General features: G+C 35.1%; 1 protein-coding gene across 2 annotated transcripts; it reads right to left on the reverse strand.

Moving 5' to 3' along the window:
• Nucleotides 1-6818: 6818 nt before the first annotated feature.
• On the reverse strand, nucleotides 6819-12873 carry LOC113779349 (tobamovirus multiplication protein 2A). 2 transcript variants are annotated; one of them, XM_027324912.1, is made up of 7 exons: nucleotides 12747-12873; nucleotides 11766-12069; nucleotides 10100-10199; nucleotides 9369-9449; nucleotides 9177-9281; nucleotides 8427-8642; nucleotides 6819-7592 (listed from the first exon to the last, which is right to left on the reverse strand). In XM_027324912.1, exons 2-7 carry the CDS (start codon nucleotides 12014-12016, stop codon nucleotides 7485-7487), a joined length of 861 nt encoding a protein of 286 aa, XP_027180713.1. In that variant the 5' UTR covers nucleotides 12017-12069; nucleotides 12747-12873; the 3' UTR covers nucleotides 6819-7484. The 2 variants fall into 2 exon arrangements, with proteins under 2 accessions (XP_027180713.1, XP_027180714.1); XM_027324913.1 differs by lacking the exon at nucleotides 12747-12873 and adding an exon at nucleotides 12597-12618.
• Between the last annotated feature and the right edge of the window lie 1449 nt (nucleotides 12874-14322).

Here is a 14322-nt window from a genome sequence, read left to right on the forward strand (position 1 = left end):
TCTTTCTAGATGACATGAAATTCATTGACCCCCACTCCCTTCTTTATTTGAAGATGGCTAAAAAAGAACAAAAGAAAGGGGATAATTTCAAAAACCTCCCCTGAAGTTTCAAAAAATATCACCTACTACTCCTAAAATTTTCAAAATCTCACTTAACACCTTTAAAAAGTGATAGTGAAACCATATGTCAGTATCAAAGGTGAAGAATTGTCAATAATACCCTCATATTTAAATTTTCTAAACCTGTATTTCTTTCTCTAAATTTACTACATTTCTTATATAATGTCGATACATACATACATACATTACATATATACATGCATGCATGTATGCATACATATATATATACATATATATACAATTGAATTGCAAATGTCAATGAAATATAGGATTTATCTATTTATTTATTTATTTGTTCCTATTCATGTAGAGCATGGGAGAAATGAAGTAAATGAAGCTCCAAATGCCGTGGTTTATCAAATTTTGACTTTTTTTCTTTTTATAGTAAAATTTTCATTTTTCACAGCCATGGAAAATGCAATCTATTTCAAATAAATTCTCTGTATGATATTGAAATAGAATTTCATTTATTGCTAAGCTTTTTTGCTCAAATGTACAAGGTTTATATGCTAATTGCCTTTAAAGAATAGTATTTGCTTTTACAATATCTCTCTGCTATAAAAGTAACTATTGCTTGCAAAATAAATTCTTATCAACTTTTACCCCCTCACTTTTAATATAGTTCCAATTTAGTATTTCTTTTCTTGGTTTGCAAAATGTTCATTATTTTGATAGGCTAAGGGCGTTAAGGGCACTAAAATAGTCTCTCTCCTCTAACATGAATTTTCTAATATTACTTTTGGTTAGAAGTGCTAACAATGTTATCAAAATGTCAATTCGATTGGTGGTAAGTGAGATTTTGAAAACTTCAAAGGAACTAAGTGATATTTCGTGAAACCTCAGGCGAGGGTTATGAAATTATCCCAAAAGAAAGAGAAGGTTTTATGGTGGTGAGTGGCTACCCAAACAAAGACAAGCTTTTGCAATTAAAGCAAAACAAGAAAAGGAAAAAATAAAAATAAAAATAAAAAAACCTTTGTTACTTATCATTTCATTTAAAGAAACAAGATAGTAGCTCTTTTCAGTTTCTAGCCAATGACAAAGTTGAAACGGATTCAAGTGCTACCCCATTCCACTTGCGAATATTTTAGTCTATTGAACCTGCACTAGCTAGCACTATATTCATAATCCGAGACCAATTAATAGAAATCATTTCTGTGGCCAATCAAGATGAATCAGATTTTTAAACAATCTTTTCTTAAGATATGAGGTAAATGATCGGCATAAACTTTTTTCTTCCCTGTAATTCATTTGGCCGACATTTTCATATCTTACCAAATTAAGATTGAGGATACAATAGTTATATATATCTTTAACTAATTGAAAACGTAAAGAATATCAACTTGTCCGTATTACGTTTTTATTGCGTGACATATTAGCTAAACAATAAATTGAGACACCAACCTAATTGGTTCAATTACATATCAAACTATTAAATATAATTCAAGTTGCTAACTTTTGTTAAGGCTTGTGATTAGATGCTTTTTTGAGTAATCTCACCCCATTATCCCAAACGGATCTGAAAAAGCAAATACCGAATGGAGTTGACATTAAGATTTCTCAAGTTGAAATATTATAAAAGAGAATATTCTCCCTTTGAAGATCAGGTTGATTCTTTAATTTTTAAATGCTTATAAAAAAAAATCCAGATTCCTTTTCAAGGTCCAATGTTGCAACAGTGATCAAGCTAATTACTTCAACCCTCGTGTATTTTGTGATAATACCATTAGAGAGAACAGGGTCTGTATATCAGCAGCCAATCTCGTTTTCTACAAGTGATATGTAAATGGCCCCATTGCCGGTAGGATTGTCAAAATTTACGTGTGAATGGTTGGTGATATTACATGTTTTGTATATACTAATCTTTGAAAAATCTTCGAAAAGAAAGGCTGAAAATATACAGCTAACACATGACATTTTGGTTTCAAATTCCAATGTGTAGCCGCCACCAGGAAAAAAATTTTCTAATGTCTCGGTGCAAGTCAATTTTTTCATAGTTGTTGATATACTAAAAACATGAAGAAGAAAACACAAAAAGAAGAAAGGATAAATTACATATACCGGCCCTTTGATTTTGCACAATGTCAGATGATCCCTTTAAGTTTTCAAAATAGCCATATAACCTCCTTGACTTTATGTAAAGTGGGAAATGGACGGAATGTACAGTCAATTTCAAAGGTTATATACAATGAGCTCCAAAAGTGCGTGCAATGAAATCATAACATCTACTTAAACCCCCCCTCCGCCCCAATGGTTTGCATGAACATCCACTACACCCCTCTATGGTTTCTACATTTATCCATGTAATCCTCCTGTGATTTTATATAAGGAGTTTAATTCGTTGTTTGATTTACAATTTAAGTAAGGTATTACTGGTACTTTAACTAACGATGTTATATAGGTTATTTTTCATCAAGTTTTTACTTTATACGAAATCATAGAGAGGTGAAGTAGACATTTTGAAAAGTTAAAAGGATCATATGGTAATAGATGAAACCATAGGAGTTATTTGCAATTTATCCAAGTTAAAAAAATCCAAAACTGTGCATTTTGATTACTACAGGACATCTTTTGGACATCGACTTGGTGACTGGCCTGCCAATCAAGAAACAGCTGTTGCATGGGATGATTATACAAAAATGAAATGAAGCAAGATGAGAATTCAAGAAGCTCTAGTCTGTTTCTTTCTGTGAATGTTATCATCTGTTATCATCAAAAGGAATTAAATAGAAATTAGTCACAAGACAACTGAATGTGTGAATCCAAAATGCAAATGTCATCCTCAATGACTCAATGTCGGTATCCATTTAATCACAGTCGCAAAGGAAGAACGGGAAAAGTGAAGTTTCTTGTATAATATCTTTCCCCTTCCATATGTTTGGACCACATGGTGTGGAGATAGACTTGATTTAACGAAACAAAACCACTGAAAAAGACATGCACTTACCGACCTTCTTGTTTCTCCAATTAGATGAATTTGGAGACGTCCTGCATCAAACCAATAAATAGATTAAATAGCCAGAAGTATTGTACTTATAGTATATATGTTTCATTTAGTATTATATTTACATGCAATGTATAAAAGTAAACAATATTTAGAGCTGAAATGTGAAAATATGTAGACGTTGAAAAGATACAAAGATATTCTATTTTTGTTAAATCTTAGTACGTCATGGAGATATAATGATGACATTGAAGGGGAGATGGGGTGAGAGATCACTCCCCCATCTACCACTCCATGTTCTAAAATCTTCCTTCGTCCTTATCTCCGTCTCGTCTCACCTAAAACCCCTGCAAGTGCTCCCGCTATTAATTGGTTATAATTTTTATTTTTTGTTTTGACATTATTTGTATACATATATAATATCAATAACATTATTGTAAATCATTCTTTTAGATTCTTAATTAAATATTCAAATGTGAAATCAAGGTTAAAGATCATTTTGATCTTTTTAATTCATTTTTCCATATTTAATGGAAAATCTAAACTTATAACCATCTTTTTTATTTTTTAATAAACAACTTACAATATGTAAAAAATGCAAATAAAATAAAAATAAAAAATTCATCATTTTATCATCCAAATTATGATATTTTTAGTTCTCAAATTGTAATATATATATATATGCGCATATTATTGATGTGCAATTATGATGTGTGTGTATGTGTGCATGTGTATGTGCGTGTGTGTATACACACTTTTTTGAAGTTATTTTAGTGGCGAAGGACGGGAGGGGAATGGGGCGCGAGCATCCTCCTCATCCCCTGCCCCATTATTTTGTCCGCGAGTTGGTGCCCGTGCCCATTGCCATCCCTACGGAGAGGTAGTTGCATTACCCATAAGGGTTAGGAAGTCATTGCGAAGGTGATGAGTCCTCTGAATGTAACTTTTGACGATCAGAATGATAATTAACTAACACCAAGTATGATAGAAAAGTAAGAGTAAATGCCAAAGGAATACCCAAAAAAAAAAAAGATATTGAAGAGCTTTGGAAGAGTTAATGTGCTGGGAACAAAGCTTTAAAAGACTTGGCATATGGGATTCTCGGTCCATTAATTATGAAACTATTCATGTTAGGTCAGATATTTTAAGGGCTTAAATAATGTTGGTTTTGGATAAAGTCTTTTCAGAAGATTTGGAAATGTTCGAATTTGAAGCATATTGAGTTTCTGAACTTTTGATCCCTGCTCTCTGCGATCAAAACAAGTTAATTGCATCTTCGAATATTTGGAATTTGGAAGCAAAATAGACTTAACTTAGGACTAAATGAACTGCAATTGAACTTCCCTTGTCAAAATCCTAAAAACTCAAGCAACAAGGACTGCAGTACACTTGAACTTCTATGTACTAAAAGCCGGTGGAAATAACATTTTTCAACCCATTATGTCGAAAACTGACTACCTTTTGTCGAGTATCACTTTCTTCTGTTTCCCATTGGATGACTAAATATTGAAGAAAAGTTGAGAGAAGTTGTGGTTGCCAATTTCAATTACGATTGCTCCTGCAGTCGCCCTTCTGGCTTTGGCTATTTTCTTAATTTGGCCACATTCTTGAGCCGTACGTTTTATCCACATTGACGAATATGAGCACTACATTTTCTTCGGACAGAGGATATGGAGTTGTTTGTGTATTCACTGTCAGCTGTCTTGCGCTTTAAGCGTTTCGACAAGGATTTGCACGGCGTATCCTCTAGACATAGATGAGCACTTCTTTGCTGTTATTGGCTAGAAAATGTGGCTTTATCTTGTACTTTGAGCATCAGAGTACTTTGTAGTACTTTCACAAAGAGGCTGATACAAGTTGACTTAGTCGATAAAGACGATGCACTTCTTCACAAAAGGTTATACGTTCCAATACCGCTACAGTTATAAGAATTGTATTGGTGAGTAATTTGTAAAAATTTCTTTAACTGACCTATGATTCTTAGATCTATGATTTCACGAGCATGTTTTAATCCGTGATGAAAAGCAAAAAGACAAAGATATAAGTCTCGATAACTTGCCTTAACTCGTGCTTCTTTTTTTTTAAAAAAAAAAGGCAAAAATTGACGCAACATGCAAATCAAAAAATTAAAATTTTTTTTTTTTAAAAAAAAAGGGTGATTGACGCAATATAATAGCTGGCTAGCTTTTAGTTTACCCGATGTGCGTCAAAAGCTTTTCTTTACTGGAGGCAGAAAATTTACAGAGACGATATAATGTAGAATAAAGGGTCTCCTGGTTCTACCGGACGTACCTGAGATTCTGCAAACCACCCGTCCACTTGTTATAGCCAGCAACAATTTTTACCATCTATGCCGTGGTCCCAAATCATTCTTGAATAAAGGCAATTTCATTGTGTAGAGAGGAAAAAACCTGGGGAGCCCTTAAACTATTATCGTTGTCAACTTTTGACCCATCATCTAAAATTTGTTTCCGATTGATCCTTAAACAATTAAAAATGCATACTTTGAGGACTTCCGATGACTTTAAGCACAAATCTGACCGGAATTAAAGGAGAACTGAAGATGAAAAGAAACCATCCAAAACTACAGCAGCCATCAGCAGCAGCAGCACGAGTGCAAGTCCAGGAAAGTAGCTATTCAGGTGGGGGTGGAAGTTCAACGGGAAGTGGCAGCTATTACAGCACCATGGCGAGTTGCAGCTCTGCAGGAGGAGGAAGCCAAAGCAAAGGGAAGATGTGGGTTGATGAGTCTGACCGGCAAGATGATGAGCACACTATCAAACTTATCACTACACAAACCCCATCCTTATGCACATTGCGCGTGAACAGCAAACCATCCGTCTTGAGGCGGTTATGCCGCACCAGCCACAGGGTAAAGGAGGCACGTGTTGGTCCTTTGAATCTCCAAAATGCTTTCCAACCTTTGTCCACAGCAAACCCCGCTCCTTGCAGAAGCTGAGAGTAGACTGAGTTAATGGAAAACTCCCCTTTAGACGAGTGCTTCCACAGAAGTTTGTCTTGAGTTTCGCTGTGGCCTAAGGCCAAAATGCCGCTAGGCTTCGACAGGATTGCGTCTGGCAAATATTGCCGTAGCACCCCCAGTCCCAGTCATTGGTCTGAAGCCAGTAGTCGTGAATGCTTTTCCCCAGTTCCGCTTGATCCAAAGGACGAACCACACAGGAAGCCAAAGGAGCATCTTCGAGCCATTTATCCTTCCAAAAGGAAGCTGTCTTCCATCCCTGATTCTTCTGCAATTTCCGATGAATTTAAGCACAAATCTGCAAAACACAAATCTGCAAAACATGAACAGACAAAAATGCCCTTTGATTCCGGTCAGATTTGTGCTCAAAGACATCGGAAGTCCTCAAAGTATGCATTTTTAATTGTTTAAGGATCAATCGGAAACAAATTTTAGATGAGGGGCCAAAAGTTGACAACGATAATAGTTTAAGGGCTCCCCAGGTTTTTTCCTCTTGTGTAGAAAGTGCCCCATCCCTCCCTCCACAACCTCCCCAAGCAATTTAAAGATAAACATACAAGCAAAGCAAAGCCAGACAGACATGAATTTGACGCAAAACAGGGCCTGTAAATTACAAAGGATTGCATAAATTTAATTGCCCAGAAAGCTCCTACAGCTTTCATTTGGGTTTTCCTCTGTTAAGATGTCAGGATCAATTGCCTATAGCAAGAATGCTCATCCACTTAAATGTCACTTTTGTTTCTGACCAAGAGAAGGTTAAGAAAAAGAATCATCTCAACAAAAACTCCAAATCACATAATACACCACGGGCTCAAAATTCCTCCATAGGAAGAATGCTTGCACAAGATACAGGCTGTTTACTCATGACAATTATAGCATGAAATGATATCGCACCTTATGTGCAGCTCCCTTTTCTTCTTTTTTTTTTTTTTGTACAAAGAAGGGATGTAGGTCCTGTTAACTGCGTACTAATCTAGGGGTTGCCACCCCAATCATATCTTCATGGAAAATGTTCCTGATCTCCCTTGGGGGCTCCTGTAGCAGTTCTAGCCTTGTATCCATCCTTAGGCTCCTCTTCGCTAAGCTGTGCAGCTACCTCTTAAGCAGTAGCTTTAAACCACTTTACATGATATCCGACATTTATCGGCCTTTTACATGTTTAGTTACTTTAGATCCCACAACCTTCCAGTATTAAGCCTTCCAACAACATCATACAAAAATAAAAAGGCTAGAGATAACATAGACTACAGTTGTCATCCTTCAGATATCAAACTGGACACCAGAGAGAAAACAGGTGAAGCTCTCTGCAAATCATGTTGGTTGTACAAGGGGGAAAAAGAAAGAAAAAGACTCTGAAAGTTGGACAGTTCTCACACAATCTACAAAAAAAACAGTTTCCAAAAAGAAGACAATTACAAATCTGTGAAAATCCCACATTGATCACATTATGGTGCAACGACTCCTCTCTTCTGTAGGCTGTGCAGTACCCTGTGGATACCTGTTTGAGTCTGATGGATTGTATGTGAACTCTGAAGTATCAAGCCCATACTGGTATAGAAAAAATTAATAAGAACTACATTAGAATATTGAGCAACTATTATATTAATAACAACCCAATGAAGCTAAAAAAAGAAAAGGTCAAATAATTTTATTTTACTTTCTGTAGTAAAAAAAGTGGGGGAGATAATCCTCATGTTCTTTTCAATGGATTTACGGCTATTTCTCTCTGTAAAAGGCATCCGATGATGTCTTAAATCCACTCACCCAAAAAGAGAAAGTGTATGCAGATCACAGCTAATAGCTCCCAATCGTGGAGAACTAAATCTTATTGCTATCAAAACCATCAAAAGCTTTTAAAGTTTTCCAATTACATGTCTACACTGAAAGGACCTCAAGTGCTTTTCCTCTAATTGATACTTGTTTATCGGGGTACAATATAATTCTGAATAATTTTACAAAATGAGACCATTACAATTTATATCCACAAGTTCCTCAACCATCTTGCAACAAAAATTATCCTGAAAAGAGAGGTTTCAAAACTATAACATGGGCTGGCTTTTTATTGGAAAGGACAGATAGCCCCCCTTTTTTGGTTGAAGAGAGGACAGATAACTTATCAAGCCACGTCTGAGAAAGTTCATGGATCAAAAGAATAATCACATCCAGTGCCAAAAACCAAATTTAACCAAAAGAAGAATTTGCATTCTAGATTTAACACTTCATCAGAACCAGGGAAGAGTTTATTCTTCATATCCAACACCAAAACCAAGGTAACTTCAACTTTCCAAGTGAATTAATAGTTGTAATGAAATCATCCAAAACTCCTTCAAGAAGCACACAGAAAATGCGTTGTAAGTAAAGAAAAAAGTTCAAGACACATGCCTTCTCTCTCATGCGGGTACTCCAAGCATCATTCCTACTCGGGCGTGAATCAAGGGTACCAGCAACAGGGACACCGGTAGCAGGAACAGGTTGTGGTCTATTGATAAGTGGCTGCCGGATTTGTTGCCTAGGACCACCTATATATTCATCATCGCTGTCATAGTTTGCAGGTCTGTTTGCAGCCCGTACCACAAGAGCTAACAAGAATACAAGAGCCTGCGGTATTTATTGGCATAAGCAAAAGAGAAGCCAACAAAGATAGTAAGAGGGGAGGTTTAGATTTATGCTATATGAATGACAATCTAGAACTCTAAAAACTTGTGCATGTGTTAGAGAATCATGAATAATGATCTAAAATGGTCCAAGTATGTCCACACAATGTAATGAGGCCAGCAGCTAGGACACAGAGACTGTAATAATGGAATACCATGGTCCAATTTTGTCCAGACAATAAATTTTGTTATCCTAAAAACTTAAGTGAAGTAGAAGGCTTAGCAGTTAAACGACAACCTTGACTACTAAACAAGACATACAGAGCCACTCCTAAATATCTCACATATCAGTTCCACTAATGATTTCATGACTCTCCAAACAAAGGACATGATTCTTAGACGTCAAAACACAGGTCAGAAATTTCAACTCTGAATGAAATCCAAGAATTTATCTTTCGCTCCTAGTATCTGCCTGCTAATCTCAGGAGAGAAAAGCTCAGGTCTGACCTAAAGTAAAATTGGCCAGGCACAAAAATACCTCCAAAACAACAGCCCCAAGAGCAACCCATTTGACAATCTTCCAGTGATCTTCCAGAAAGTCGTAAATCATACCGAACGTTCCAGTTCTGTCAGTTGGAATTTCCTAAGGAAAGTCAAAGTTTAATAATTAGATTAAAAAGTGAGAATTCCTAAGCTTGAAACTTGATGGACAAATTATAGGAACTGTCACCTCTTTCCAGCTTTTGTCAAAGAAAATAAAAGCAGCAACTCCCAACTCAATCAGGATCAACAAGATCACCAACACGGCATACTGCTTAAAGTTAAGGAACCCAGCCATCATAACATCCTCAAGAAAGACATAAGAACCTGGCAAATAAGCTCTGAACTCATCTATTCACATTCTTCACAAACTTGAAGGGTTTCTTATCAGAAAATTCATCAGAAAGAAAAATCTACTTGCCAAAAGTTCGATTTTATTGAGGGGTAAAATTGAGCTAATACAGCTTAATAAGTATTTTCACTTTTAAAACATAAGGCGTTCAGGAAATGCTTGACATCTATACAAAACAGTTCAAATCAAATCAACATAATGAATTAATTGAAAACAGGAAAATAAGAAAAATTATGTCAAAGGTCTATTGCTCCATGCTTAGTATTATTGTTCAGTGTAGCTGCTCAAAGACAAACTGAACTTTGAAGTTGAACAGATTCTTGAAATTCTCATGTCAATGCAAAATGTCAGACAAAAGTAGCCTGTAAAGTGAAAAATAGAAAGGAAAATAGAGAAGCAGCTCAGAGAAAGAAAAATCAAGGAAGCAAAACCTTTAGCACCTTATCTCCTTACAAGAAAAAGCTGCAGTTCTGTCATCAAATACATCTGTTACCATAAGCAGTTGCATAGGAAACTTCAGGACATAAAGCATAAACTATATTCAGACAAATTGCAAAAATAGAGGATACACAACTCAAGCAGCATCCATTTCGTGTCGCTGCTCCAATACAACCAAAACAGGATATGACAAACAGAACTACCCCCACTCCAATAAATAAATATATGAACCTGCAAAGAGCAAATTTATTAGCTAATCTTACAGAATTTCTTAGGGAGAATTTTGTCTATAGTTACATTTTGTGAACAACATAACTATCATCATAAACATGCAATAGGAGGATTTCTTTCAAAGTGAACAACTAAAGAACAAGTCATCATCGGTGAGAACAAGTGTCACGCTACATTCATATGATTTTCAAACAAAAGCTACAGAAACAGCATCATTATCTTCCATGATACCTGCATATGAATTTTCCTACAGCAATTTGACAATGCAGAAAGTCCGTCAACATGCACCACTCCAGCAACTCATGGGGTGAAGTCATCTACATTCAATTTTCTCCTCAACAATAACACAACCTATCACCTACAATAGGTGAAACTAGGCCAGCACTTTATCATTACTTATTAGCAATTCTTAACTCCTAAATTTCCCTTTGCTGCTTTCTGGCCCCAAAAAAGAAGGAACTACGTAAATATTTCTAGGGACAAGATTAGGGAATTCATATTCACGAAGAAGTTTGATTTACAAAAGAAGGCATATCAGTAACATGGAAAAGAATTGATTAAAATACTAACAATTACATAACTTGTAAGGTAATCTCTTTAACTAGAACGTGAAGACCTCTGATTTCATTAAGACAACAACAATACATGAACTCGTATTTTATTAGCTTATGCACACATACGGTAGAAAGTCTAATATCTGCATATGTCCCAGGAGAGAAAAAAAAATAGAAGTAAAGGCACTTAGCTACAATGTAACTTCTTACAGAATCTAAGTTCCAAAGAATAACTTCCTGCCCAGAAGAAACTCGAAAAGGAAATCCAAATGTGATCCATTATTTCTATCTTAATTGAAACAAGCATTTGCTAAGCTTTCTAATGTCTGACTAGAAACAGAATCCGAAATAGCATTTTCCTAATCACTATTTAATTGGTAGAAACAGGCCTGATCCACTTGTAAGTTCAATGAAATACACTTCCTGTTAATGTCTGGTTGCTTTATGACCTTAGATAATCTGTTTTAAACCTAATAGCCTTCCATAGTACACCCACATCAAGAATTACATCAACCTTGGCAAGAGGACCACCTAAAACTACCATTGACAAAAGCCAAGTCCATTGAGGTACTGTAATCCTCAACAATCAAACAAGAAATTTGATCTCCAATGTAGTGACAAGAAGGATACTGAGCAATTACTAGAAGTTAAGCTGAAGATAACAGTGCCTAATGAGAAATATGGCTTGATATATCATTCAACACAAAGCGTTTAAGCAGTGGCGCATCATGCAAAAATGGGAAGAACATAACTATGACAGCCATGTGATAGCAGTGAGAAGAAAGATAACACTCTTATCATCCGCAGAACCATCAAAGGAAGTGTCGCTTGTGCAACCTAACCCAATAAAAACTGGATACTTTGACAGTTGCTTCTCAGAAAACATCTACAAGATGCCATTTCAACAACTAAATGCACAAGTTAAACCAAAAGTGCTCACCATAGTGCAATCCAATACAAGAAATGAACTTTAACAAAGTAATGAAAAACACAGCAAAAGAGATCCTCATACCAAGCTTTTGGAAGTTTATCAAAAATGTTGGCAGCAAGAGACACTGCCATGAGCATAGGGCGACCGAGCTGTATCAACTCCTCACTGGATGGTGCAGGGATATTGGAATCATCACCAGGTGACGATGCCTTCTTGTACTCAACAAAAAGGTATATACCATAACCCACCATAGCTAGGCCCACCAGAGTCAATAAAAAGTTCAAGAGCTTCAACAGGCACTCAAAGAACCCCTTGCACCCGCAGCACCCCATTCTCTATATTTTTCCCCAAATCTCTGCTAACAATTCATCAACTCCTCTATTCTCTACAACACAAATCCATATTTACTAACAAATTAGCTCCATAATTATGCATAATTCTGGCTAAAATTATAAAATTCACTGAACTGATACTCAGTTAAAACCAAAAAAATGTGGAAAATAGACAAAAGAAGTCCAACTAAAAATTAAAAAAAATTAAGACTCAAATAAGACGCAAAAAAATGAACCTGATAAAGAAATTCCAGCTACAATTTAAAATTATTCAACAGCTACTCGCAATTAAGCCCTAAAAATGTGAAAAAAAATGGTCCAGTACAAACTTCCAAAAATTCGGAAAAAGTTGAAATAAAAAAAAATTGTATTCTTACAAAGTAGATAGAGCTCATGCACACCTATTGTTTCCGAAATGCTAAAATCTGTCAAAATTTTAGATAAAAAAATTTTTGTTTTCCCAGAAAATTGAGCTCCGAAACTTATCCCATATAAAAAAGGTGGAAAATTTGACGAATCTGTTATAATTGACTAGATTATAACACAATTCATTAAACATACCTAAAATTCTATAACTTACACATTCTATCACGCGAAATTTATCGGTAAAATTAAAACTGCCAAGGTTTTATCATTTAATGGTTGAATTAATCAGAGTTTAATGGGGAAAATGCGAATTAGATAGGATAAATTAATGAAGAGATAAAAGATGAAGAAGATTTGAGCTTACATGCAGGAGAGATAATCGGAATTGAGCTTGAGATCGCCAGCTAAGTCGAGGCTTGCAGCAGAGACAGAGAAAAAGACAACAGAAGGAAAAAATTTGAAGAGAGAGAAAAAGTCAGCCAGAGAGAGAGAAAGAGAATTGGTGTTGAAAAAAATGTCAGGTGGACTTTTTTGCCCTTTTATTGTTCTTTTCTTGTAGTTTTTTAGTTTTCTTTATTTCTTTAAAAAGATTTTGTGTTTATTCTGCAATTTTCTTTTTGTTTCTTTTTTATTAGTTGTTTCAGTGTTTATCTTTCAAGCTTGTGTGTATGTCTCATTACTAATGAAATGACTTGGCTATCCTCGAACTCTTTTTGTCTAATTTTCTTCATCTAATTCGAGCTGTGCAAACATATTGTGTTTGGATATGTATTATTTCAAATTATATATATATATATATATATATATATATTTTTTACATCACAAATACGTTTTTATTTTTCATGTTTTCAATCATTTTCTTATCTCATATGTCAAAAATTGTTTACTTTTTTAATATTTCTTGTTTATTTTTATTGTTTCTAATTAATATATCTTTGTTGTTCTCAGCTCAATTGGGCGCTAGGAGGGATTCTGTCCCTCCTTGGATGTAGGTAAGGAGTTTGAAACCCTTTGCTTGCATGTCCTGTTCAAGATTTTCTGGACATTTTCAAAGTTTTCGGAGGTAATTCTTTCCGAATTCTTAATAAGCTTAGTTGGGTTCATTTCCATCCCCCTTCCCTCTCCTCCTAATGTAGAACCAATTGTAAAAATATTGTAGTCAAAACAAAAAAAAAAGAACTTTGTTGCTTGCATGTACTAAAAATTTTTTTTACAACAATCACATGTGATTCATTTCGATTCCGACAAGTTTTACTTACTAGAATTTTTTTTCTTTGTGCACTTAATAGGGAAACTAACGGCAGTTTTTTTAATCAAACCAACGGCAGTTTCGGTTGTTGGCCACCACCAATGACTTAAAAGTCTTGATGAGATGGGAGATCAAAAATGCAAATCTTATCTTGCCTTTTATCGCTTTGCCACTATACGGCTTCCCCAAATCTATACGGGTGTGTAATGTATATGTCTTGTATGATAGTGATTCGGTTACTATTAATTTTCTCGTTGGTCCAATTGGACCTCCCCTAGAATAAATTAGGGTAGGAGTGGATGAACATTCAAAATGAGAAATCCAAAAATTCTGGATCTAAGAACACAAAAACCCAAAAAAAAAAAAGAAAAGAAAGAAATATTGGGCCATTTTAGGTACATGACTTAGTTGAAATTGCATATATTGCTTAAGTGTACATGGAGATAAAGACTAGATTACATTTCATTTTTTTTTTTCAATAGTGTAAACCTCCAATCATCATGTTTTACACTTAATTAAGACACAGAATTTTGTTCTGTGGCTCAGATACTAATGACATGTCAAATTAGCACTTAAAACTCATACCCATAAAATCTACAAAAAAAAATATACTAAAAAAATTAAAAACAGGTAATAAACTTGCTTTATATGGTAATTATAATAGTTTGGCAGTAGTTCTCTTTTAATCATT

This window comes from Coffea eugenioides, chromosome 8 (genome assembly GCF_003713205.1).
Source record: "Coffea eugenioides isolate CCC68of chromosome 8, Ceug_1.0, whole genome shotgun sequence".
Taxonomy (NCBI): domain Eukaryota; kingdom Viridiplantae; phylum Streptophyta; class Magnoliopsida; order Gentianales; family Rubiaceae; genus Coffea; species Coffea eugenioides.

Bases quoted from the DNA above. Each gene is read 5' to 3' on its own strand.
- LOC113779349 (XM_027324912.1), bottom strand. From the start codon at position 12,016: ATGGGGTGCTGCGGGTGCAAGGGGTTCTTTGAGTGCCTGTTGAAGCTC. The intron at 10,200-11,765 runs GTATGAGGATCT...TGCTCTTTGCAG, and splicing joins GATAAACTTCCAAAAGCTTG to GTTCATATATTTATTTATTG. The intron at 7,593-8,426 runs GCATGTGTCTTG...TTTCTATACCAG, and splicing joins GTACCCGCATGAGAGAGAAG to TATGGGCTTGATACTTCAGA.